The 27,465-nt window shown below is 47.8% G+C and overlaps 1 protein-coding gene and 1 long non-coding RNA gene across 2 annotated transcripts; one reads left to right on the top strand and one right to left on the bottom strand.

Annotated features, from left to right (window-relative positions):
* Positions 1–787: 787 nt before the first annotated feature.
* On the bottom strand, positions 788–11,336 carry LOC119443682 (uncharacterized). The gene is made up of 4 exons (XM_037708400.1): positions 11,327–11,336; positions 4,024–4,169; positions 1,055–1,810; positions 788–1,000 (listed from the first exon to the last, which is right to left on the bottom strand). Exons 1-4 carry the CDS (start codon positions 11,334–11,336, stop codon positions 788–790), a joined length of 1,125 nt encoding a protein of 374 aa, XP_037564328.1.
* A 536-nt stretch (positions 11,337–11,872) lies between these two features.
* Positions 11,873–22,843, top strand: LOC125943708 (uncharacterized). The gene is made up of 4 exons (XR_007465850.1): positions 11,873–11,957; positions 13,332–13,444; positions 17,297–17,353; positions 21,995–22,843. It is a non-coding gene; the product is annotated as an uncharacterized LOC125943708 (long non-coding RNA).
* The last annotated feature ends 4,622 nt before the right edge of the window (positions 22,844–27,465 follow it).

Below are 27,465 nucleotides of genomic sequence, written 5' to 3'. Positions count from 1 at the left end.
AGGTTGCTTTATCGAACCACCATGGGCAGCGAGAAGGGTATGTCGTAGGAGGTATTTTACTGAGGATATGCAAATTGGGATACGTGCCGGTTTTGATTTGTCTCCAACTGACCGATTTCTCTTTATTTACTGTTCGGTGTGGTGGGGAATAGGTTCTCCTAAGTCCTCCATAGTGGGTTAGAATGGCCGAGTAGTAGCGCGGGACGGGAACGGGTTCCTCAGGGGAGCAGTTGGAGGGTGCTCGGCTCGTGTACCCTCGAACTACGGTATCCGCCGCCTGGTTTCCCTCCAGCCCCATGTGACCCGGTGTCCATATTATCCGATGCCGTATAGGGTGTGTATGTGCGTACTGAGATGCTCGCCAGTGTATGTCGCACTTAGGATGATACCGAGGGCAGGCTGGCTGATGCGGCCTTGTAGATAGTTACGGCAAGCCGCTTCGGAGTCCGTCAGAACAGTGAGCAATCGTCTATGTCTGTAGCCGTGGGCAAGATCGAGCGCATTGGCTGTATCTTCGGCTTCGGTGTTGTTGTGGCATCGTATGGAGTTGCTGGTCAGTTCTTGAAGTGTGTTGTCCAGAACTGTGTTTACTGCCTTGGTGTTCGTGCGGTCGTAGTTGGCAGCGTCAACATAGTATGTGGTGTTCTTGTGCCCGTACTCTCGTTCGAGGGCTTCCACTCTGGCTTCCCGCCGTCCCTGATGTAGACGGGGGACCATATTACGGGGGATTGGGGCGACGTTATAGGTGGTGCGAAAGTGGTCTTGAATGGGCTTGCGGCGAGCCGCTTCATGGAGCTGGCCGGTATAGCTGAGACGTCGTAGTAGTGCGCAGCCCGGTGGTGTTTGTGCAAGTCTGCTGCAGCTGCGTGGCGAGTTGCGCTTCGCAAAGTTCTGCATAGGTGTTGTGCAGACCCAATGCGAGGAGCTTGCTCGTGGGAGTGCCCAGGGGTAGCTTGAGTGCCGCCTTATAGGCCTTCCGGAGCATGGCTTCCACTTGGTCCTGTTCGCCTTTGGTAAGTCGTTGATAGGGCAAAGTCTATTTCATCCTACTAACCACGAGGCTGCGTATGAGTTTCAGGGTGCCCTCTTCGCGCATACCGTGGCGACGAGTGGCGACCCGGGATATCATTCGGGCAACCTTCAATGTGGTAGTGCGGAGGATACTGAGGGTGTGATTCACATGGAGGTTTGACTGGATCCAAATTCCCAATATACGGATGGTGGTTTTCTCTGGGATTTGTTGGCCGGCGACAACGACGCGCAGGCTGTAGCCTGGGTCCTTCTGCGCCGTATGGGGGGGCTTGTGTTGCCAGATTCTCAGGAGTTCAGACTTCTCGGTTGCACAGGCCAGGCCACGTGCCTGTACGTATTGTTCGACGCAGGTGGCTGCTTTCTGCAAGTTATGATCTTTTTCTCCAAGGCACACCCGCGTAGCCCAGATTGTGATGTCATCCGCGTGCATTGCGTGATGGATGCCATCAATGCGATGGAGTTCGTGCGCAAGACCAACATTGGCTAAGTTGAACAGTAGCGGGGAGATTGCTGAGCCCTGAGGGGTGCCCTTGTTGTGAACCTTGGTGATGTTTGAGCAGATTGACCCGAGAGCGACCGTGGCGGTGTGGTCCGACAGGAATGCCTGAACATAACTGTAGGTGCGCTGTCCGCAGTGAAGGGCAGCAGCGAGGACGTCGAGAATGGCTTGATGGCTCACATTATCAAAGGCGCCCTTGATGTCCAAGGCCAGAATGATATTTTCTCCTTGGTTTGGGGCAGTGTCAATGAGTTCTTCTTTTAGTTGAAGCAGTACATCCTGGGTTGAAAGATGTGCCGGAACCCGTACATTGAATGCGGGAGCAGGTCATTGTCCTCGAGATAGTTTTGCAGGCGGCTAGTGATGACGCGTTCGAAGAGTTTTCCGAGGCAGGAAGTGAGTGATATTGGTCGAAGGATCTCGATCTGGAGCTTCTTACCCGGCTTCGGTATCATTATCACCTCTGCGTGCTTCCATTCGGGGGGGGGGAGCATGCCACATTGCCAATGGTTGTTTAGGAAGTTCGTGAGTTCTTGTACGGCGGTGTAGTTGAGATTCATGATAGGAGAGTACGTGATTATATCCGCCCCTGCTGCTGTGTTGCGGGTGCTGCTGCGAATGGCAGCATTAACTTCGTCCAACTTTATCGGTCGGTCCAGGGTGTGGTTTGCATAAGCTTGATACCTCGCCCGATAGGGAGGCGGGTGATAATCACCATAGCATTCGCGCTGTACTTGAGCAAGCAGCTCGTCGTCCTTGCCTTCAAAGGCGTGTATGAGGCGCTGGACTGATTTGTTTGTCTCATTTTTTGTTCGAGTAGGATCAAGCAAGGCTCGTAGAACGTGCCACGTGCGGGCCGCTGAACTGGGCCCAGTTAAGTCGTGCCAGTTGCTCAGCATACTGCTCAGCCTGGATGGTGAGAGCTGCGATCTTGAGCTTGAGACGTCGGTTATGTTTTCGGTTCTTCTATCTGCGGATGAGGCTTCTTGTGGCTTCCCACAGGTACAGGAGATGGCCGTCCACTTCTGGGAGTTGCGATGTTCTCTTCATGACGGTGGTGCAACAGGTCCCGAATTTCTTTAGTTTGCTCGCACTAGTCAGTGAGGTTTGTAAGGTTGCCAATTGAATTCTCGCTCTCGCGACGGAAGACGTCCCAGTTTGTGATGCGGGCTTGTCCAATGGAGCAACGCATCGCACTCTCCGTAATTAGTGTACGGAGAATGCAGTGGTCGCTAACCAAGGATTCCTGCAAGTTGACCCAATTATAGTTTGCACTACCACGGGCGAAGGTGAGTTCGGAGCAAGTGTCCCTGCATACGCTGTTGCCGAACTGGGTAGGCTTTGCTGGATCCGTAAGCAGTTCGAGTTGGAATTTTTCGGTGGCACCTGCAAGTTGTTTGCTTTTGACATCCGAATGATTGTATCCCCAGCGTTTTTCGAGAGCGTCGATGTTCCCGAGGAGTACGAGTTCCTTCCCCTTGGCTAATTTGCAGGCACCCTGGAAGTCGTTGGATTTTTGTTTCGGGGGAGTATATACATTGACGATTATGATGCTTCGCCTCTCGGCTTTCTTTTTGCGCCTGAGAAGTAGCTCCACTATCAGATGGTCGATGTTGGTGTCTGGGATGTTGTCAAGACCAATTACAGTTAACGCTTTGTTAATCAGGACGGCCGCTCTGCCTTCTGTCGGGCTATCGTAGGACTCATGGCCTTGGAGTATGGGTGATGTGCCAGGTTCTTGTAGCGCTATGACATCTGGTTGAGCAATGTGTGTGGTAATGTATTGTTCGAGGAGGCTCCGCTTCTTGCGGAAGCCGCGGCAGTTCCATTGCCAGATTTCTAATGGTTCGCCAATAGGTGGGGTTGTGTTGCCCATGGTTAATTCCTGTTGTGGGGAGGCGTGGTTGTCGGAGTGTTGGCTTGCGAGGCCGATGTGAGGGTGAGGTCAGCGTGTGTCAACGCCGGTGTAGAGTAGAGTTCAGGGGCAAGCGATTCCAAGCTTAGTCTGAGAGGGACTTGGTCTTCCGTGGTGCGGGAGCTGCGGGTAGCCCTCTTCCTTCGTATATTGCGCCTTTTTCGGCAATTTGGGTGTCGAGGCTTGTCTCGAGGGAGTCAAGGCGGGCTCCGAACTGTGTGAGGGGGTGTGTGAAGACGATACTGAATTGTTGGGAGAGTTGTTCGGAGAGCGCAGACAGCATTTCGCGTATCTCTTCGCGTGTGACTGCGTAGTCCGTCCGGTTGGGAAGCAAGGGATGCATCTTAAGGTTTGCGTGTCTGTTGCGGTTGGTTTGTGAGTGGCGTTCGGTGGATTCAGGTGGGGATCGAATGCGCGCCATTAGGGCGTGGAGTTGAGCACTGTCCTTAGCCTGAAGTGCCTTGACGGCAGCCAGCTCCTGTTTGAGCTTGAAATTTTCCGCGAGAAGGTGTTCGTACGCGGTGGACTGAGTGTTGGGCGGAGCGATGGGTGTCGCCCCTACTGCTGGCCAGCTCACCTTGGTATCGGTGCCGGCTGAAGAAGTGGAATTTTGCTTCTCGGCAGACTTGCGGGAGGCCTGCTGGGGCTGTTGGCGTGTGGGCTGCTGCTGTTGCCCCTTGGTCTTCCGGTCCTCGTTCTGCAGCTGTTGCTGCTGGCCAGGTCCTGCAGGGGGTAGAGGAGGGAAAGACTGCGACCGCTAGTGAGAGAGGCTGCACGAAGTCTCCCCCTCCTTGCTGAACCACCTGCGTTTGGGATTGGGTGAGTTGCGCTGGGGCTTGCGCCCACGGGGTTTGGTGGGTGGGGTGGACCGTGGCCGCAGAGTCTTTAGTCTCTGTGAGCACTCTGTGGCGCACGTCAGGTGGCCTCCCCCACAGGGGTGACCGTCCACGGGGTCGAAGGTACCGCACTGCCCACACACTCGAGCGTTCGGCGTTGGACACACGTCTGATCGATGCCCCAGTTGTTAGCAGACTTGGCAGGCTTGCCGTGTCGTCTTGTATGGGTGGCAGGCTACCTCCCCCCGCCCTCCGTAATACAGCACATAGCGAGGGAGGAGGGGGCCCTCGAAGTTGATCAAAGCAGATTTAGTAGCACCAAGTATCCGCACACTGTGCACTCTCACCGCCTGCGTGAGCACGTGGAGGTTGGCAGTAAGTTTGTCGGAGTTAACACGAGAAAGATCAAGCCCTGACACCGTTGAGTTTTCGAACTGATTTTTTATTCTCGCTCTGCACCTGCCCCGCGGTCGAATGCCAACGCCTTTTTTCTTGATGGGTGCCACAAGCCGAGGAGCTACAGGGCTACCCCCGTAGAGCGTGAGCCATTGGAGTCTCCCAGTGAAGGTGCTTGGATGTGGGCATCCAGACTGGAGATGCAAGCTCCGTGGACACGAGAGCGGCAATGTATGCAGGTTTTAGTCAATCGGCAGCCACGACGTCTTCACGGCCGTTGATGTCCAGCGTGAACGTCTTAGGTGTAAGATGGAGTACGCGAAATGGGTCATCATAGGCCGGTGTGAGTGGTGGCCGTATTTGGTCACGCCGAACGAAGACGTGACTGCAGTCATGCAGATCCTGGCTGACGAAGACAGACTGGGGGTGTCGGTCGGCAGGAATTACAGGAGCAAGGTCGCGAAACGTGGTGCGCAGCTCTCAAATGTACGTGGAGGCATCATGAGTGGAAGGGGGCGACGACGGTTCAAATAATACCCCTGGAAGACGCAGGCACACATCATAGACTAGTTCGGCTGATGAGCAGCCGAGATCCGTCTTCAATGCTGATCGGATGCCCAGAAGTACTAAGGGGAGGTGATCACGCCAACGTTCTCTTGGCTGGTGAGCAGTGAGGGCGGCTTTCAGTTTTCGATGAAGCCGTTCGACCATGCCTTTGGCTGAAGGATGGTAGGCAGTCGTGTAGATGTGTCCAATGCCCAAGATATTGGCAAGTGCGGCGAAAAGGGCCGATTAAAATTGACGACTGCGATCGGTGGTGACGACAGAAGGGCATCCAAAGCGTGATACCCAGCCGTTTGTGAAAGCCTTAGGCCCTGTCGGTGCTGTAATGTTGGAAATGGGAAACGCTTCCGGCCATCTGGTGAAGCGATCTACACATGTTAGTCGGTAACAGGCGCCTTGTGATGGTGGAAGAGGGCCGACGATGTCGAGATGGACTTGGGAAAACCGGGAATCGGGAGGCCGAAAAGGGGTTGGAGCCGTGACCGTGTGACGGTGAATTTTAACACGCTGGCACTGAAGGCAGGTTCGCGCCCATCGTTGGACGTCAGCATTGATGCTTGGCCAAAGGAAACGACATGTGACTAGCTTCTGGGTCGCACGAATACCCGGATGGCTCATGTTGTGCAATTGATGTAAAATTGCACAACGAAAAGCTGTAGGCACGAAGGGCCGAGGAGCACCAGTAGACATTTCGCACGTTATTAATGATGTAGAATATGGAAGCAGGCACTCCGTGAAAGATAGACACGTGGATGAAGAGCGAAGACTATGCAGCTCAGGATCGTTCCTCTGGGCAGCTGCTAGCTCTTCCATGTCTAGTGGTGGCTGGGTCGACAAGGCATCGATGCGTGTGAGTGCATCAGCGGCGGCATTTCCCGGACCGTGGACGTGTCTGAGATGCACGGTGAACTCGGAGATAAAGCATAGTTGACGGATTTCCCTTGCAGTGTAATTGCCGTGATTGCGATAGAAGGCAAACGTCAGGGGCTTGTGGTCTGTAACGACGTAAAAGTCCCGGCCCTCCAGTAAATGACGGAAATGCTTGATGGCGAGGTACACCGCAAGGAGTTCTCGGGCATATGTACTGTATTTTTCTTCCGGTGGTTTGAGTTTTTGCGAGAAAAAAACCAAGGGGCTGCCAACCTGATGCGTGCTGCTCGAGAACAGCGCCAACTGCCACACTCGATGCATCGGTGATGAGACAAATTGGGGCATCAGGAACGGGATGTATGAGCATGGTGGCGTCAGCCAGAGCCTTTTTGGCAGTGGCGAAGGCAGATGCGGCATCGTTGGTCCATTCCAGTGGTGCAGCCGGGTCATTTTTATGGCTAATAGGTCGGTCAAGGGCTTTAGGAAAGTGGCACACTTAGGAAGAAAGCGGCGATGGAAGTTTAGTAGGCCCAGGAATTCTCGGAGTCGTTTCATTGATGTCGGGGGTGGAAAGTCTAGGATAGCCTTCACTTCTCTGGCGAGTGGTCGGATACCCTGTGGAGTGACAAGGTGGCCTAAGAACTCGATTGTAGTGATACCAAAGACGCACTTATTGGGATTAATGACAAGGCCGTCATCATCCAGACGATGAAACAGGGTGCACAGGTGGTCTTCATGCTCAGGGGCCGATGAGCTTGCGACCAGGAGGTCATCAAGGTAGGCAAATACGAAATCGAGACCTCGCGTGACCTCGTTGATAGTGCGCTGAAAAGTCTGTGCTGCGTTGCGCAGTCCGAAAGGCATCCTTACATATTCGAACAGACCAAATGGGGTGGTGATGGCCGTCTTTGGAATGTCAGCGGGTTCTACAGGAATCTGATGCTAAGCCTTCACTAAGTCAATCTTAGAGAAGATCATGCACCCAGCCAAATTTGATGTGAAATCCTGTATGGGAGGAAGTGGGTAGCGGTCTGGTAAGGTGTGGGCATTGAGAGCGCGGTAATTCCCACGTGGTCTCCAGTCGCCAGGATCTTTCTTCGGCACCATGTGGAGTGGCGATGCCCAGTTGCTGGAGGAAGGCCGCACAATGCTAAGTTCAAGCATGTGCTCAAACTCACGGCGGGCGATGGTGAGGCGTTCTCCAGATAGTCGACCAGGCCGTGTAAAAACGGGAGGTCCAGTGGTCACAATGTGGTGAGTGACGGAATGCTTCACCGTTGACTCTCTGGTGTACGGCTTCGTGATGTTGGGGAAGTCAGCGAGCAATTTTGCATACGGCGAAGCGGGTGTGAGAGCTCGAAGGCTCGTTGACGAGGAAGTGCAGAGTATACCGTTGGTGGATAGGCGCGCGTTGAGATCGATGAGGCGATGAGCATGCATGTCAAAGCAAGGTTGAATAAACTGAGGAAGTCAGCTCCAAGAACAGCTTGCGAGACGTCAGCGAGGATGAAAAGCCAGCGGAACGTACGGCGTATAGTCCAAGGTCATGTGCAAGAGAGCGTTGGCCGTATGTGGGAATGGCGGAGTTGTTGATCGCTTGGAGTGGGCAGGTCTGTTCGTTGCGACGGCGATCTGCACATGAGGCCGGTATGACGCTAACCTGGGCTCCTGTGTCGACGAGGAAGCAAGCGCCAGTCATCTTTTCGGAAACATAGAAAAGGCGGCATGACTTTCGACCAGTACCATTTGCCGCCGCCAGTGGCCGGTCGTCGCATTTCCCGACCAGGAGCACGGGCGCGTGCACTTGCGAGCAGAGGCCCCAAATCTGTGGTGGTACCCGCAAATGGTCGAGGCCGAGCCGTCCCGTGGCGCGTCGGTTGTCTGAAGTCCCGGAGAGCGTGGAGACGTCGAGGAGCAACTGTGGAACTGGAACCTGTGCCGATCGTCGATGCGGAGGTACGAAGTCATCGAGACGTCTGACAAGGGCGTCCAAACGGTTGTCGATGCTCGCGAGCGCGGTATCTGCAGCGGTGGCCGGTGACGACGTGGTCACGTCGTTGAGGCTATGTGCCCGCGAGTAGTTGCTACACGATCAGCCATTTCAACGAGCGTGTCTACTGGGACATCCCCTGCAGCGACGATGACCGGGACCATGCTCTGCGGTAAGCGCTGGAGAAACAACTCTCGCAACAGCTTCTCCTCTTGAGGGGCGGAGGTCCCGCCAATGAGCTCGTGCATGCGTCGCAGGAGCTGGGATGGGCGACGGTCACCGAGCTCTGTGGACGTGATGAGCTGTTGGAGTCTGCTGTGTTCAGACTCGGCCTTGCGGGAAATGATAGCTTCCTTCAACGTGTCGTAGGGATGACTCGGGTGCGGCGAAGCTAAAATATCTGCGAAGTCTTCGGCTGCGCCCGGAGGTAAGGAGGACACCAGATGCCAGTACCTGGTCTGTTGGCTGGTGATTTGCCGTAGACGGAAGTGCGCCTCGACCTGCATTAACCATGTGCAGGGGTTGCTTGGCCAAAATGGTGGCAGGTTGACGTGTTGGATCGCAGCCACCGCAGCACTGCTAGGTCTGGCGTCTTCTTGGGCGTCAGGACCGGTAGGCTGTGTGGAAGAGCCGGCGGGATCCATGCGGGATGGTTGGGGTTGCGTGTTCGTTATCGGGTCACCATTAACTGTCGGAGCTAACACGAGAAAGATCCAGCCCTGACAGCGTTGAGTTTTCCAACTGATTTTTTTATGCTCGCTCTGCACCTAGGTGGTCTGACGCAGTGTCGGTGACGATCTCCAGGTAATTCGGTCAGTGAGAGCACATGTTCGGCGTAGCTCAAGCGACGCACATCCGCTCACTCCGAACACTCCAGCGACTCTCCTATGCTGCTGGGGCTGGCAGGATTTTATTGCGATAGCAATTATATGGACACTCCAAAACGGATTTCTGCTCCAGCGTCGCCGTCGGCGTGAGGTTCCGTATGACGTCAACGGCGATGAAATCGTCGCCGCGCTCCGGACGTTGTATGTGCGAGTGAAAGAGCGCGAGGGACGCGCGCCTTCAAAGGGAGCGAACGCACGTCGAAGAGCAAACGCGCGTTCTGCGCCGTGCTCCCTGAAGGGCTGCAGAATTCAGCGTCTCTTTCCTCCTTTCCATATATAGGGAGCAAACGCGACTTTTTCCGTCGCGCAAAAGGCTGCGGGGGGACGGGAGGGAGAGAGAGAGGGGAGGCGACGTTTAGCTGCGCCACCAAATACGTATTTATATAAAAACGCCGCGCGCGTTCAGTGCGAACGCGGGCAAAACGCCGACGGCGTCGACAACAGTTCTGCGCGTTGCTGGTGCTGCTGCATGTCCAAGTTTATACAGTTAATAAAACTGCTATCCTTACTCCGTATAGTTCTCTACTCATTTGCTTTCGCAATTGATGCTTCGCCTTTCAGGTGAAACTGCGACAATTCTTTATATACAAAATCTTTCCCCGTCCCATTGTTGGGCTCCGTGGTGGGCGGCTGGCACGAAACAGATTGTTCGCTGCGCTACTCACAGTCTTCTCCTCCTAATAAATGCCGTGTACCTATATAATCATAATACAAGATATTGACGCAAAATAGTGAATATTTATTCACTGTTCCGTGCTACACGCTCAACTCACTTGTGCAATTTACTGCTGCTTGTTTCTTGAAGAACAGACATCACGAATCTGTTTGGCGAACTGACACAGGCTGCTCGGCCCAAATTTTTTAGTGAACTATGCCTTTTGAACAGTATGGGTACAGCTAGAAAGAAGCCGGTCTCATTCATTAGCAGCATGGGGCTTATGGAAGATACTATTATTCCCCAGTGGAGGTCAAAAATCAAGTGAATTCATTTTAGGCTTGTGGTGTCTTCTCTATGAGTCGGGTATGTGAGGTTCTCTTTTATGCACTCATGAAGCGAATAGTTCTCAGTTTGTGTAGTTAAACAACACAGGATCGAGACATGGTGAGGCAGAAGGCGTTGGAATTTTCCTCTTCAGCGCAGCCTAAGCTGCGCTGTATAGCCTCGAGTATACCTTAGGCATTGCGATTGGCGCCTAAACAACTGCTTCATGGTTTCAATGCGAAGTTGTAGTGAACTGATGGGTTTCGCGAATAATGCGTGCCTCGCCACAACGACAGTCGGTAGACTTAGTTGCGTAAGGGCTGTGCCATGACGTCGATAAAGGCAACTGAGGGTCACTGTGAAACGTTTTCTCGCTTGCAATTGATAGGCTCTCGATATTAACCACGAAATTGCTCTTTCAGGTGATTGCTGTTATGGTATTCGTGAAGTATGTACATACTATAAGTGACGCGCCGTCGTGTTAACAGCCATGAGCAATGCGTTGTCTGGGTACCTGTTTCAGAGAACGGTGAAAGTATTAGCAAACGTTTTCATGCGAACTGCGCGCCTAGCTCTTCCTTTTACGCATGAATAAAGTAGCCATATTTGACTGGAACAACTCACCATAGTAATAAGAATCATCATAGAAGATTCGCTGTGCAGTTTCCTTCTAACACGAATTTATAATATTGACATCAAATACCAATACCAAGATGTTTCTTTCTTGTAATATGCAATGTCTCTCATACCTAAGCACTGAGATAATGTTAAGTGTTTTGCGGAGCATCATACAGAACTTGGTGTATTAAAATTGCAGAGATTCTTTTTACGCAAAGGTTATGGACAGACACTGCGCATATACACATTGCAAAACCAGTAGACCCCTTCAATGCTACATAGCTTGCGATATCCACGACGCAAATTTTCACGACTCGCCGTTTTTGCGAAGAAACTGCCGTTCAGGCATGACAGTAAAAAGAAGCCGAAATATCCTTCAATAAGTACAGCTCGAGGTACCAATACCCCAAGCATGCACGAAGGGAACGAGGGCGCAGTAGCCGAGCGAGCGCCGTCCTGGCCGTGACGTCACTCTTAGAGGGCGCTACTCTTACTTCTCGCATAGGGTGCCTCGATGCCAGTGGACGGCGGCGCTGGGCATCGAGGCACCCTATTCTCGCAACCACGACCAGTCGTGAGCGCAGCGCATGGATGGAGTAAATGGAGAAAGAAAGCTTCTCGTTCGTCTATGGCGCCGCGTAATGCGCTGCTGCTAGGCGCCCGGTTGAGAACATGCGTGCAATCATGGATGGACGCAGTGCCATATTTCAGCCGCGTGACGAATTATCTTATCTTACCAGTCATCATTTTACCAAATCGCCATTGAAGAATCAGCAAGTCAAGAATGCGCTTGCACCGCGCTGAAAGCATTAATTACGTATTTAGGTACACTGTAAAAAATTTCCGTAATTTTACAGCAAAAACCTACGTAAAATTTACGTAGACCATTCTGTTTTATGAAAAACGGCGGGATTCTACGTAAAAAAGACGGACGTGAGCTCCGTTTATGAAAAACGGCGGGATTCTACGTAAAAAAGACGGACGTGAGCTCCGTTTTTGAAATACGGAGAGCCGTCCGTAATTTAATGAGGAGGGCAAATGAACATGTTACTAGTGAAAAATGAACACGCAAAGAATATAACGAAAAGACACTGTCTACTCTCACTGCCAGTTACATATATCACCATAGATAACGCTGTTTGAACATTATTCGCGTGCGAGCATAGTAAACACACAAAAAGAAGCAGGTAGGGTTTGAGCGGTGGCGCTGCTTACCACCCCTTCGTCGCGCCTACACGCTGGGTTGGATTCCTCCAGCACAAACAACTGTACGAGTACTCGCTCATGGCGGACGGTGGAGGTGGTGTTCCTGTCGCATTTGTGATTTCACACTAAATAGGAAGGAATCGGCGCTGGATTGTTACACAAGTAAGTGATTTAAGTGTCCTTTTTTCGTTGTTGGTGCACGTCGCGCGTGCGAAATGCTCCGCGATGGCCGGTGATGGGCTCAATTGTGTTGTGTGAGCACGCTCTTTAACGAGATTCCTTGGCCATGAGGATTGACAAAGCGACATTGCGAGTCTGTGATAAAGAAGTGTTTCATTTGTTGTGTTGAATGCATACTCACTACAACTGAGACGTGTAGGCAATATTAGTGGCGTTGACGCCTCTAGTCGCTCCTTTGTCGTCTAATGTGGCTGCTGGTTTACGGACGTTAGCATTCCAGTTAGTACTGTGTTGTGCTGTGTGCTCGGCGTTCCAAAATTAATTGAAGGCGTTGTACCCGTTAGTATCTCTCTTGACGCGGTGCAACGTTATGTTACCAATATTCGGTGACGCATTGCATCACAGTGAAATTTTTAGCCATTATTATAAGCTTCGGACGCAGTGCCTTGGCTGGGCGTGCATAGTCGCAGTGTTCACGCCCGGGATTGGAAGATTGCTCATGTATGAAGACCTCATTGAGCATGTTCGATGTGCATGCCCCTTCACTACAATCAAATGACGGTGGAGCGTGCTTACTGCCATAACCTTGTGCCACCTGCAGTAGTAGGGAACACGGGTGTCACACGGTGCCCTTTCGTTTGTAGTAGAGCCCGAGCAATCGTGCACGATCGCAATTGAAAGTTGTCCGCGTGATACTCGTTAAGAGTCATTGCAAAGGAAACGGATTATTTTCTACCTGGCAATCTGTATTCGTTTTTTTTTTTGACAGCTACCAGGCTGACGATTAACGTTCTGACGCAGTACGTCAGCATATCACGTACTCTGGGAGGGAGGATTGCCGCTTAAGTTCTGCCCATATGCGGCCGTAATTGTAAAACAAATGCATGCGAAAAGTAATTTTGAACTTAACCTTGACATAGAATAGTGGTGGCCAAACGTGCATTACGGACATTCCAAAGTTATATATATTCCTAACAAGTGTAAAAACAAACCAAACTATATGTCAACACTGATGTTGAAGGGAGGTTCACACTTACTGTCTCGAGTTGCATAGACTAATTTTCAGCTTACACGCATCACTGCAATAATTCTAAAATGCGTGCATGTGTTGTAAGTTATGCAGGGCAGAATTTTTGTCAGCTCATTTTTCTAATAGAAAGTGCTTCATAAAGTTGTTTTTTTGCAAAAAGTTAAACGAGGCCATTAGCACTTTATAAAATACTGTGAGCTATCTCACAGCAATAACAGTAACTCAGTGACGAGCTTATATGCAATAGTGTAATTGTATATAAAATGTTTGTGCTTTGCTTTGGATGACCGGTCAGAAAGTAACTGATATCAGTATTTCAATTGCAGCTATTGCACCAGTGAAGGATGTCTGTGTGCCGCCTTGCATTCAGTTTCTCAGTCATGGGGGCCTGCTTGCAACACCAGTGGCAAAGCAGTCTTGCATTGTGCTATTTGTTCTGGTAAGCTGTGCCATTCTATCGTATATCAGTCATGCATATGCAGTCCTAATGGACATTGACTGCAAATGTTGGTTGAATGACAATGCCTATACAAGTATAATAATTGTTGCAGATGCATCCAAAAGATAAATGATGTTTTGTTCTTCCTGGGGCAACCAATTGGTTCAGCATGAGGACGTCGACTTGAAAGTGGGATTGTTTCATACTTGTCTCGGTTGCACATGAGTTGTGTTCAAAAAACGGTGATAGCACCAGATTTCGGGATATGAGGCAACAGATAAAACATGCACCAATAAAAATTCTTCGTTTAGTTTGCCTCTATGAGTATGCAAAAACACCTGCATACTGACCTCTAACACTGTCTTGCATGGGCTCCATGGTAACTAAGTGTAGCCACAGTTAAGCTCACTGTTAGCCACTGCTCAGCTTACTATAATAGGTGAAGATGCCTCGACGGATTTGCGTGTGACATTGGAAGGTATCATAACAAGGTAAAATATAGCTTCAGCACACAGCTGTGTCACGTGGTCAGATGACCAAAATATATGAATATTTTGAAGGGAATGAACAGCACTACTGCCAGAATGAAGTGAAGGTGTAGGGCACAGCAACACATTCCCTTTATCCTGTCTATGGCACCATTCAGTTCCTATACATGCACCAACCAGCCCAGTTCAGAACGCTCTAGCAGTTCATCTGAAATACCTTAATTTGTCTAGAAGATTAAGTGTATACACACTAGCATATGTGGGGGCTATTCTGCGAGTTTTGTATGTTTTGAACATGTGCCATGAGGATTCTTCATTGCTCAAAACTTGATATACAACTGCACAAAGCAGCATCAATAGCTACGTTGCTTCCCCATCTTGTGTCGAGGGTCTGTGCGTGTTTTCTAAGATAGTCCTTGTGTCGTCGTCCTGTTTGTCCTACATAATTGCTGCTGCAGGGCAGTAGGATGTTGTAAACAGCACCAACTGCACTTCCTATGATCTCCAGCATATACTTCTTGATGCAAACTTCTCGTCTTGACCTGGTCCGGTTGACATTTTCGTACCTGACCAGTTTGTTGGCCCTGAAAATAAAAAGGTAGTTCCAACTCTCCCTAGCAATTTGCTTTAATTGACAGCTTCCTTTGTGTACCTATTGTATAGCAGTGATAGGCCTTGGCTTCCTTGAAGTACTAGAACTGAAAACTTCACCTATGTTCAGCTCCGTTAAATGCTTCTTGGCAACGCATGGCGAAAGGCAGTGCGAACACACTGTTAAAAGCAACCATACTTGGGTCTTGAAGCTCCCCTCCACTTCGTGGTAGTGCCCTTGTGTTCCTGTAGCAACAACACGCTAATAGGAAAGGCCAAGACACGTTTGAGTGTGGGGCATAGATCCAGCACGATGCTCACCACAGAAAACCTTCAAGCCAGATATTGGAGCTTGCCTTCCAGCAGTTTTACTTGCATGAATTCACCTGGCACTGTGGAGGAGACATTAAAAAATGGCTGAACTTCTTGAGTAGCCTTGCTTGGCAACTTCTCACAGACAAAAACACTGTCAGGTAACCGTAGAACACTAGCTATTGTGGGCACCAGTGTAGTAAAGTTATTTTGCTTCATTGGCAACTTTCTCCTCTATATTAGGTGAAGTAAGGCTACTAAATGTGTAGAGTGATTTTCTTCCTGTCTTCTCTGCAGTGCTAGATGAGTTCACGTACGGGGAAAAACTACCACTAGACAGTGATCTTCCATTTCTGGACCGCAGGGTTTTCTTTGGTTAGTGTTATGTATGCTGGAGCTATGCCCAATGTTTGGAGGAGGGTATTCTGCCTTCCGCATCGGCACACTCTTTCGCTGTGAAGCTTATCACAGGAACACCAAAAGGCGTCCTCAAGAAATCGAGGCATCACCAAGTGGAGGAGAGCTTCTGAACCCATGTCTAACATTTCCTTAAAGTGTGGTGGCCACTGTTATATCATATTCACAAGGTCAGTCATAGTGTCAAAGAGACTGTTGGGAAAGCTGGAACTTTCCTTTTATTTTTCACGTCGAGCAATCTGGGTACATTGTGCGAAAAGGGTGACTCGGACCGAGCCTTGACGCAAAGTGTAGCAAAAAGCAGAACAGCAGTTCAACTGTGAGGTTGTTGTTTACATTATCCCGCTATCCAGCAGCTGCAACTACGCAGGACAACAAGCCTAGTATATATATGTTTGTCTGTAAACAAAATTCTTTGCCTGCATTCATGTTGTCTAGCCTTCTCCCGTCTTTTCGTGCTGTCCCCAAGTAATCGCATAGGTACACTCTTACATAACTTGCAATGATAAGATTCATGCTTGGGAATATAATCGGAAACTGTGCCATATGGATGACATAATTCATTACACGTGGTGTTAAAGTGGCTGTGCAGTCTGGGTAGGGGCTTCAAATCTGCTTGTTATAGCAATTCATAAGTTGCTTCCAAAACTTGAGATACAAAGATTCAAGCTATGTCTGTGAAAACAGTGCATCATGTTACAAGGAACTGTTAGAACACTCATGGGAAATAGCTCGGTATTGCGAGAGGTTGTAGAAACTTGCTTCAACTTGCTTTCTACAGCATTTTATAAAGATGCTTTTTTAACTCCCACATCTGTCGTGTTGTCTCATCACAAAACTGTAAACAAATATGAGTATTATGCCTTGAGTTTCAGTAAAGATTACATGAATATGATTAATCCTTTCCGACGCTATGCACACAATTCAATACACCATGATAGTGCATTAATAGCAATGGCATTGATTAAAGTAAGGATATTTAAAATGTGTCCCGTACATCTTCAAACTCTTCTAATTGAAATAGTGCTGCATGTTAGAATTACACAGGCAAATTGTTTTAGTAAAGGAAGTATGAAGGTAGATGGTTGGGTACTTTGCTTGGTGTATGTAATTGTATGTATGTCACTTCTTTCATCGTTTTTCACAGTGTGTTGCACCAGTCATAATTTTCGAATGGCTGGATAGGTGCTATTCCAGCCTGGTAGACATGAAATAGTTGATGTTTGCAAATCTGATGTACTTGCACTGAGTTTTTGCATGGAGTGCACATTCCATAAACTTGACAAACTCACTAAAGAACTGAAAACTCCTAATCTATTGTACTTCTGTAAGCATTTTATGAATATGAAGATGTAAGAAATGCGGTGAATCTAAGTTTTCAATCAACACAACTAATTGGCATGTGAAAGGGTTAAGGAAAGAGGCTCCTTGAAACAATTTCTCGAAACATCGCAACATACCACCTGAGGGTCTCCAACCTTAACCTCTTACTACTGTTTTGCAAATCACAATATTGACTGAATGCAATATTTTTCTCACCAGTCTTTCATGTAATGTAAAGAAAGTTAACACGCCTAGTCTTACATGAAGATAAATTCGAAATCATTTATTTATAGCACTCACTTAGCAGCAGTTCTGAACTTTTCTTTATCAGTATAGTACTTGTGATTCACCTTTGTATTGCTGAGTACAGGTAGAGATATGGTTAGTTGTTTACTAGAAAGGATCCCGAATTTTCCACCTTCTGATTGTAGCTTAGACCGTCACTTGTACTTCACAAGGAGTGGACTGTGGTAGCTAGGAAATATAGTTTTCCTGAGAATTTCCATGCATGCAATTTTGATTCTGTCTGCTAGCATGTTTGTATTACAGCATGAATTTCATAGATTATAGGCTCCATGAAGGTACATTCTGTCGTTGAATGTCTATGAGATGGTTAAGCAGGTTGACTGTATCTAGTTACAACTCCTCATGTCCTGTGGCAGTTACGTTTGTGTGGTTTGGTGCTGTCAGTGTAAGCTTAACATTTCTTTCCTTCTCCCAGGAAGGACACAAGCATTGAGGAGCCATTTGACCTGCCACTACACTGATACGGTATTTGGTAGGTTCTATTACAGGTTTTCTTTCGTGTAGTACCTGCTATAATTCTGTATAACGTGTTCAGACCTTTAGTCAGCAGGCTGTTTGACAACAGGTGTTTACAAATGAATAACTAAGAAGATTTGCAAGGTCATTAGTGATGCAATCGTTGCACACTGCTGCATTTTTCTGCAAATTAATTGATGAGCCATCCAGCAAGTGCTGCTCTCCTGCCTTAATGCACAAACCTTCAAATACTGTTAACCCTATATCATAAGTGTACAGCAAATGGAGATGACTGTTCACAGCGACAAGTTCATAATGTTTACTTACATGCAAAAGGGAGTCAAACGTCAGGTACACATTTGAAGTTTTCCAAAACAAGATCATCATCATAGTGCATAAATGAACAAGTAACTTAGCGCAATAAAAATACACAGGCACAAGAAAGGGAGACAAAGACAAGCGCTTGGTGACTCAGAAGTGTGTGACATATATGTTCCAACCAATTATTATTTTCTAAATTTTCTTCTACTGATCCAGGATTCCTGTGACTACTTGCCTTAGGTAACATACTCTGTTGCCTTCTTGCCCTAGAAAACATAACTAGTGCCTCCTTGCAGCCCTTTAAACTGGCAACATCTTCACCACCGACCGTAGAGCATGTCCAGATAAATTCAACTAGACATGCCGGTGACCACTTAATTTTGGCGAACAAATTTTATTTTGTGCCCGAGCCTGACGACAATGAAATCAATGATATCTTCTATTTTGTTGTAGCGCAAGCTGAACGACAAGGACAACAGAAAGGCAACTTTGATGCACAGCCAGCGTTAACGTTCAACAGCAGATTCGTTTCCAGTTCTTATCACTATATATACCCTGAAAACGTCATACAACAGGTGTAAAAGCTCGGTAAAGATGAACTAAAAAAAAACGGGAACCACACGCATGCAGTTTTTTAGCCACATAGATTGACAGACATGTAGACGTTTAACGCGAACAAAGATCGCATCATCTTCCACCTGCTTCTACTCATGATAACTGTTTTTTTTTATCTAAGTTTGTGCTTGCATCTTTGGCAATGAAGGGCAAGAAAACCATCAGCAGCCAGGTATTTACTTTGTTATTGTGTTCTCGGAGCCTGTCATTTATACATCTACCAGTTTGACCAATGTAGGACCGTCCACACTCAAAGGAATGTCATATAAAACACACGTGATGCAATCAATGAATATGTTTTTATGTTCATTTTCGCATGCAGTATTCGCAATTCTTTCTGGCTTTGTCTTCCTACACAGGCTCTCCAATTTATTAGGAGCTGAAAAAACTATGTTGATATCAGACCTTCCAGAAATCTTTATTCTGTGGGAGAAACTATGTATGTAGGGGATGACAGCAACCTTTCTTTTCTTTATGTCGGTGTTTGTACCATTCACTTGCTCGGAACCTTTTTTCACTTGGCTCGGGTAACCAGCGCCGCTTAAACGTGAGACTTGCCATCTGAAGCTATTGTGCATTAGGTGCCGGCATGGCTTCTTAAGCGCTTCACTGAAACACACCTTCATGATTCCCCCTCTTCAAGTTTTGTATGCACGGAATGAAATGGTAAAAGTGGCTTACTTGCCCTAGGTTCTTAACCCCAGCAGGTTTTGTTATCGGTGAGCACAAAATTAATGTGAAGGAATCCAAACTTCCCGTCACATGGCTATCCTGCACCTAATGCACGATTGCTTCGAACGGCAAGTCTCACGTTTAAGCGGCTTTGTTTACCCGAGCCACGTGCTCATGTCAGTCGCAGCAGGACTGCTTAAAAAGCACAGCAAAAAGGTTCTGAGCAGGTATATAGCACAAGTACCGATATAAAGAAAAAGATTGCTGCCATGCCCTACATACATAGTTTCTCCCACAGATTAAAGATTGCTGGAAGGAGTGACATCAATGTTGTTTTTTCGACGCCTACTAAATTAATGAGCCTGTGTGGGAAGTCAAGGCCAGAAAGAATTTTGGATACTGCATGCGAGAAGGAACATAAAAGCAAATTCATTGATTATATCGCGTGTGTTGTATACCGCATTCCTCTTGGGTGTGGAGGGTCCTACATTGGCCAAACTGTTAGATGTATAAATGACAGGCTATGAGAACACAATAACAAATTAAATACCCTGGCTGCTGACGGTTTTCTTGCCCTTCATTGCCAAAGATAAGTGCAAACCTAGATTCAAAAAAGCAGTCATCATGAATAGAAGCAGGTGCAAGATAATGCGCTGAACTATAGACACTAGAAACATATCAACATTTGGTGACGCATGCATCAGTAAGCCTTCAATTTCATTATCCTCGAAAGAGCTTGATTATCTTTGTTCGCGTTAAACGTGTACATGTGTCAATCTGTGTGGCTAAAAAAACTGCATGCGTGTGGTTCCTGGTTTTCTTTAGTTCATGTTTACCGTGCCTTCACACGTGTTGTATGACGTTTTGAGGGTATATATAGTGACGAGAACAGGAAATAAATCTGATGTGGTAAGTTAACACTGTGTGCATGTCAAATGTGCCTTTCTGTTGTACCTGTTGTTCAGCCTTGCGCTGCAATAAAATAAAAGATGCCATACAAACAAGCCCCTATAGCTACCCTCATTGTTAGTTTCGCAAGAAAAAGAATTGTCTTTGAAAATAAAATATAGAAGCACCTGTTCAGTTGGAAGCATTTTTTTCTGGATTCTGCCAAATCCGTATTTTGATTAATCCCAAAGAAAAAGTGTTGTGGCTATGGCTGTAAGAATATTTTGGCACAGACTGCAGGCAAATAGCATGAATTCCAACTAATTACCACGGAGTATCCCTGCTACGATATAAAGTAAAACTTTGAAAACACATCATTGCACATGTTTTAAGTTCAGTGTGTTTTTCTCTGCATCTATTAACAGCACGGAATTTGGCCATCCTGTTGCCATTGAAGTCGCAGACATTTGGGCAAATAGCTCTGTCCTCGTTGACTCTCAAAATCCACGAGAAGCGCTCATATTTGGACATTGCTTTAGTTTGAGCTTTACTTTAAAATTTCTTTAGGAGAGGCGGAATTCCCAAATTAAGCACGTCACCCAAGTAATGCTGTCTGGAACGACATGTTGCATTATTTGTTTGGTTCTGGGGTTGCCAGTCAAGGAATGGACAGAATAAACGGTACTGCCTGTAGCTGCCACATATGGGGTCCATGTGTACTTGTTGCAGGTTCATTTACGTCGCGAAAGTGCTACAGGCTACTTCGAAAAGCACAGATTGACAAAACGGCAAATTTTGGGGGGAACACAGCGACTTATGTGGATTGACCTTGGGTGGTGTGTCTATAATTATAACTTTTTAAGGGGGTGGAGATAGTATGTTGACGCACTGCCGACCATAACTTTCAATTGTCATTGCTTAAGTAAAAAGTATATTGCACATTGATACTTTCATGACAAAAACCAACCAAATCTGAAAGAGGCTGAAAGGCACACATGTTGTATTGCAAGGCATGCTTTCTTCATATTGTTGCCAATTTATAAGCTGGTCATCTGGACAGTACCTCTGGCTTGGTTGTTTTGCATCGGAATTGTACAACATGAGTGGTTTGAGCTCGTTTTAAGAGTGCTTCATTGTTTTGGGAAAACAGTGGAATCTGCAAGGTTTTCTATTAGAGCAGTGAAAGTTGAAAGCCATGGTCCGCAGTATGGTGGGGGTCGTGGTAGCTCTACCTACATGCAGAAAATGTAATCTCTGACTGTCAATGTGCACATGAGAGTTTTGCCTGTTCCAAGTGATCCATCAAATAACTTGGGTAGATTTCGTCTGAAGTTTTTCATGTTATAAGGCTAAGAACATATACCAACAAGGCAGAGTATGACATTTTTTTAGAGCACTGGTGGTTACATTTGTGACTTGGAAATCATTTATTGTTGATGTATCTGACTAAAAACGGTGATGATGGTGGTACAGTAAACCTTGTTACAAGAGGCACCCAAGGGACTCGGGAAACGTGTCTCTTGTTACCAAGGTCTCTTGTAACCAAAATTCTAAAAACACTGAGGAGTCGGACTAGACCACTTTATTATACATGAGCACCAAAGTGTGTTTAAACTCATCTTTGATGCGAACAGAGCTGTCTCATGGAAACATGTCTATGGCTCCGGAGTTTGATTACCGGCATACAAAGCGACCAGCACCGTATACGCTGTGACAGAAATCCAACTCAATGGTACTCTGTCACAAAGTCGGTGTTTGAGCGCGACGATTATAGAAGCATAATGGCAGAAAATTCAGTGAAATTGGTAGTCTCAACCATGTGAGGAATGACAGCCGGCTGCGGAACGAAACAAAATAGAGCCAAGGGAGTGAAAATTGCAGCGCATACCGGTTAGTACGACGTTAGCCGCATTACGTGAGCGTGTCTGGGTTGTGTCTCTTATAAATAGTGAAGAATTTGCTCTAGGGACATAAAAAAAGTTGTCCTTAGTAACCGAGTGTCTCTTGTAACCATGTCTCTTGTATGCAATGTTGTTAACATGGCGAACATAGGAAAACCAACCAAACCATTTTGAAATGTCTCTCATAACCGAATGTCGCTTGTAACGAGATTTTACTACTAATAAAGAGTCTTAATTTATTGTTTTTTTTTCCTTTTCAGGCAAAGGCAGGAGGCATCTGCAAGCAACCAGTCATTTCGATTCTCAACCAATCCTTCTCGTCAGCCCATTTCTAGTGTCTTATCTTGCAAGTTTTTTTCAGTAAAGCACAATAAACACGCAGTTTCGTTCAGATTCAGGTGGCTTGTTGCTTTTTGGGCACGAATTTGTATGTATGCTTTGTACACGTCATGTACAGAACTCAAATGCAACATGGCAACACTGACACGAAGATGAAGCGGTGTAGAAGACAGTTACACAAGGAGGAAACGTGCACACACAGCATTTTCAGTGTGGTGTATGTCCACTTATGTGCATTGATTTCTGCCCCATTTCAAGCTATATCTGATGTGAGTTAGCCATGTTGTAATGTACAACTTGGTATAACTTATTTCAATGAAACAAACAATTTTCTCATTTGCTGGAGATATACACCCGCATCATCATTTACAAAACAAATTTTGCACCTGTTGATACGAAGCACGATAAAGCTGAACAAGTTCATACGGATTCATGGTACAGGCACGCAAGCATAGAAGACATGGACACAAGAACAAAAAAAAAGGTGTTTCTGTCTTCCTTTCTGTTCTTTTTGTGTGTTTTATGTGCATACCTTTCCTCACTACGGTCTGTCCGTTTTTAATTAGGAAAGTACGGTGCTCAATTTACAGAATTTCCGTTCTACGGAGCTCACCGTTTTGTATTTGGAAAATACAGACAATTCCGTGATCACAACTACGGAAATAACCATTTTCCATTCGACGGAAATCACCGTTTTCCATTCGACGGAACTCTCCGTTTTCCATTCGACGGAAATCACCGTTTTCCATTTGACGGAACTCTCCGTTTTCCATTCAACGGAAAAAATTTTACAGACCATCCGTTTGACGGAAACGCTGTTTTTCATTTACGGAAAAGTGTCCGGCAACGTTTTACCTTCAACTTTCACCGTAAACTGAAGAAATTTTTTTACAGTGTACCCACGGTCCCAAGACGAGTGTCGTAACCAATAGGCTATATGGCCACCTTCTTTTTCTTTATTGACTAGGCGAAACAGCCACGCTTGCACAACATGCATATATGAGAACCGTATGATTGCGTTCGAGCGTCGTCGTCATCGTCCACAGCTGGCGCGTTCGCACCGCCTCGTGCCAAAGCTCTCCGAGGTGAAGAAGAGTTTTACGCGCTACGCTCGGGAGAGAGCTAAAGAAAATGAGAGCGAGATAGACAGACGCATTCACGAAGCGGGTCTGCTGGAACGCGTTTTCATCATTGCAACGCGGTTTCGGCATTGGAACGCGGTGTCGGTGTTGCAAGCTGCGCTATGCAACGTCCAGTGGCCGGACGTAATTCCAAGAGAGAGAGAGAGAGAGAGAGACGCATTCTTGGAGCGGGTCTGCTGGAACACGTTGTCGGCATTGCAACGCGGTGGAACGCTCCGTCGGCATTGGAACGCGGTATCGGTGTTGCAAGCTGCGCTATACAACGCGCAGTGAGCCTACTGCAAGCACTACAGAGCTTGACCAAGTACGACTTTGGAGAACTTGCCGTGAGTACGTCTTGCGAGGCCAGGAAAGATCTCGTGACTGTGGTGTTGCGCATGCGCCAACATTCTATGTAAGCCATCAATATGTAAGCCATCAAGACGAAATCAATCGGCCAGCTTCGCTGTGTCTTGAGCTTTGTGCGGCCTAGTGCAAGCTTTCACTTTTTTTCCCGGTCAGTATAAAGTATCACCTGGGGTGCTAGCAGGATGCGCCGAGTTTGGCGAAACTCGGGTACTTCAGGAGCTCTGGCGACCTCTGAAGATGAAAGATCAAATGGTAACAAGACAAAGTTTGTCCGTCGGCACGCCTCCAGTTTCATTGGCTTGTCTAGATTCACTCTGGGTGGCTATCAACCTTTGGGCGTTTCCATATGGGCGGTCGACAAACTGGGGCTCACGCGATCATACGGTCGGTGCATCGTCGTGCCTCTTTCACTTGTTTGTCGTTCCACCGAGTGCATTACAGGCACAAGCAAGTTATAAAATAAATGCATTTAGTACAATAATATTAGTCACTATAGTGTAGGCTATAAGCATTTTAAATTTTACAAGATGTTCACTGAATGTGTATTAGACTAATTTGTAGTTTAATACGTTTCGCGTTATACCACGAGGGGACGCTCGTCCTCCTCCTTTTTTTCTCTGGATTCGATTGGCGCGGCTCACTACGTTCTTGCGCTAGCACTTCCGAGCACCGATTGGTGTGCGCTTGGTTTTCTCACTGGGCTTTTAACAGAGCGCTCGTTGCTCTTTCTCTTTCCTCTGGATTGGATTGGTGCGGCTGGCTACGTGCTTGCGCTCCCATTTCCGAGCACAGATTGGTGTGAGCCTGGTTGTCACACTGGGATTTTAACTGATCGCTCGTTCCTCGCGCTAAAGAAAGGCTGCCAGTAGGGTGCAGCGCGCGCATCGAGGCACCCCAGCTGCCCCAGCTGCGAGATGAAGTGAGCGTCGGCTAGCGCCTAAGTGGTTTGCCGCGTGCTTACCGTGTAAGCACTTAGGAATGCCGGAAAGCACTTATACAAACCTATTGAAAAATCCATACGCCCCATAACTCCCATATCAAATAATCCCATATGAAACATATGATCCCATACAAAAACCCGTTTTTCCTATATGCCATATGATCTGATTGGATATAGGAGTTATGTGCCGGGAATACGAGGTTTTTTCAGTAGGGAAGGGTCAGAAAACTACGCTTTATTTTCTTTTACTTTGCGATGGACCTTTATAGTAGCAAGCGTCGAGCGACGGCTTCTAACAACCGCAGAAAAGAGTCTTTATACTGGGTAGCCCGAGCGATCCGTGGCTTCTAACAAATGCAAGAAAGGGTATTTGAAGCGCACGTGGCCCTTGACTGCCACCACATCTATCCTAATTGGGACTCCAGCATCGGTGCAGTTACGCTGTACCTATCGCTGACGAGGTGGCGCTTCATTTTTTGACAATAACTTTCTTTTTTTTGCGTGTGAACGCCCGTGATGGGGTCCACAACGTTCACGCTGTGGTTGACTATATCCCAACGCAGATTGAGGCATAGCCCCGTTAGCATCCACTAAATTTGGGATATATTTGTATGCTGCCAATTCGTCACTATGAAAAATGGTCCCCGGTTGAACATTGGCTGCAATAATAATAATAATGAAAGGCAGCGTCGCTGCCTTTCATTGGTCGACCTGTAAAGTCGCAGCACCCCTCTGGTCGCGCAGAACATGCCGAAGGCCCATGGGCCTCCATCTTTAACACTGCCGTAATTTTGGCGGCTCGGCGGAAAGTTGTCGCCCGACGTTAGGCGGCCTCGATTGTACTTTTGCCCGCCGCGAAGAATGTACTCGACAATTTGCGCTATCTAACCGGGGCCACCGAGTGGAGGTCGCGCCGGCAGCGCGTCCCTCGAGAACTTACGGGGTAAGTTCTCGAGGGACAGTTGTCTGTCTCCGCAGACAACAGCCTTCGCTTAACTCGTCATACAGCCAGCGCACTGACGTTTTGGAAACGCAAAAATGACGCGAAACTCTGCGTCAGTCATGTAAGTTAACGGGTCCAGACGGTCATATTGACGCTTACTGCCGCTGGATGCGATGACACAGGCTGCTGCCGCCGCCATGTTCACGAGTTCAACTCGAGGGGGGTTTCGCGATGTACGAGTTTGTCACGAGTTCGCCTGTCAATCAAAACCATAGGTCACGCCCCGCGCGAGGCATGTAACTCTGGTGCGCGCCCACCACGGTTGGGCCACGCCCAAATTAATTTTCAGCAACAGCGACGTGGTGCGGAACTGAAAGGCATTAACAGTCTTGATCCGCGAAATAAAACACGCACAACGCACTGTCATCGGTGATGTACTTAGCACCACCATCAAAAAAAAAAAATGCCTCGACTTTCGCTGGCTTATGCATATATCTTCTTGGGCTGTGATGGCCCCACAACACGGTTCATTACCTGCATTGTGGTGACGTAGCGCACAGCAAATAATTATCGGCAGGTCACTGTAGCTGCTTGCAAGGCGTCGATGCGCCACGGTGGACGACGATCCTGAGCAGTGCGTAGTGTTTTCCAACAACGTATCGCAGCTGTAATTTGAGGTGGCTGCTCTGTCATCAGTGATGTATCGGAGCCACAGTGTCGCAAACACGGTCAGCGGTCAGCGCAAAGACACCCAGTGCGATGGCATTTCTTCATCACAAGCACGGCACACTAAACAATTGCAACACCTTCCTGCGTTCGAAGTCTAATTTCCCAACTGCACAGAAGAGCCCTCACCCGCCAAAATGCGATTACTGCGCTGTCGTTACCATATCCATCTGCGATCGCTGTTAGCTCAGCAACAGAGGCAATCGGCAAGCACATTGGAGTGAACAACACAATCAAATTCTGCGTACATGCGCACGGAGGCACCTTCACTGGGCAAGCGGTGACAAGCGATGAATTGTGTCACTGGGCAGCACGCTCTTCTTCGAAATGAATCGCGGAGACTTCGCGCACGCAGATAAACTGGAGAATTTCCACTGTGCTGCGTCACTACGGACCCTACAATACCGCACAGCAATTTTGCAGCGACAGCCGTTGCCCCCGTCTCTATGACTGGAGTGTCGTTTCAGTTGGTAAAGCGGCGGCCTTTGTAGCCGCCTCAGTGAAAGCACCTGCAGTGAACAGCCATGCCACAGCGCTGCGTTGCCATTCTCCTAATAGACAGGGAATGGAGAGATCATTGTCATGACTGACTTTATTTCGTCATTATCGCATCGATTTTATCGAGAATAGCACTGCAGCGCTCCTGGTGACTGCTCGTAGTATGAACTCCCCCGCGCGTGCGACCCTCTAGAATGTATCCGCTTGTAAGCTTTCGCCTCACTGCCGCCACTCGCGGCAAAAAAGTGCAAAATTTATTAATTCACTCGATGTCCGTTTGTCATCGTAAATTTATGGCATTCAAAACGAAAACCCTTTGCATTCAGAAATAAAATGTTCGTTATCTTATTTGTTGTGTTTCAATGTATTCGATAGAGGGAAAGTGTAGGTGCAAGAATGCACCGCATGTGCACTGTTCGCATTCGACTGAGGATATAAAGATAATACCTGAAATATGAGGCCACGCCCTTGACGCGCCCGAAAAAGGCGTGACAAGCGGCTCACGGCAAGTGTGCAGATAGACAGCGGGACAGTGACGGTATTGCTAAATTGCGATAATACGTTGATAACAATACGCGGCGCTGGCGCGTTTTGTTGCGCAGTCCTCTGTCCTTGAAGCGCCGAAGCACTGTGCCGCGCAGGGTGCGCTCATGTTGTCATACGCGGCTTTATCTCGACATTTCTTTTTGCCTGCTGTTATTGCACGTTCCTTGCTATCTCCGTTCACTGACTGCCATCGAGCAAAGTCGGGTAAAACTCGTGCGAACGAGAAACTCGGCACATCCTGCATAGCAC

This window comes from Dermacentor silvarum, chromosome 3 (genome assembly GCF_013339745.2).
Source record: "Dermacentor silvarum isolate Dsil-2018 chromosome 3, BIME_Dsil_1.4, whole genome shotgun sequence".
Classification (NCBI taxonomy): domain Eukaryota; kingdom Metazoa; phylum Arthropoda; class Arachnida; order Ixodida; family Ixodidae; genus Dermacentor; species Dermacentor silvarum.
The sequence above is the reverse complement of the archived record's forward strand: the minus strand, read 5'-3'. Positions and strand labels throughout refer to the sequence as shown.

Coding starts and splice junctions, on each gene's coding strand:
- LOC119443682 (XM_037708400.1), bottom strand. Junction 1,811..4,023: donor CAGCCGGCACCGATACCAAG/GTGAGCTGGCCA, acceptor CTTTCAACCCAG/GATGTACTGCTTCAACTAAA. Junction 1,001..1,054: donor AACTCATACGCAGCCTCGTG/GTTAGTAGGATG, acceptor AAAGGCGAACAG/GACCAAGTGGAAGCCATGCT.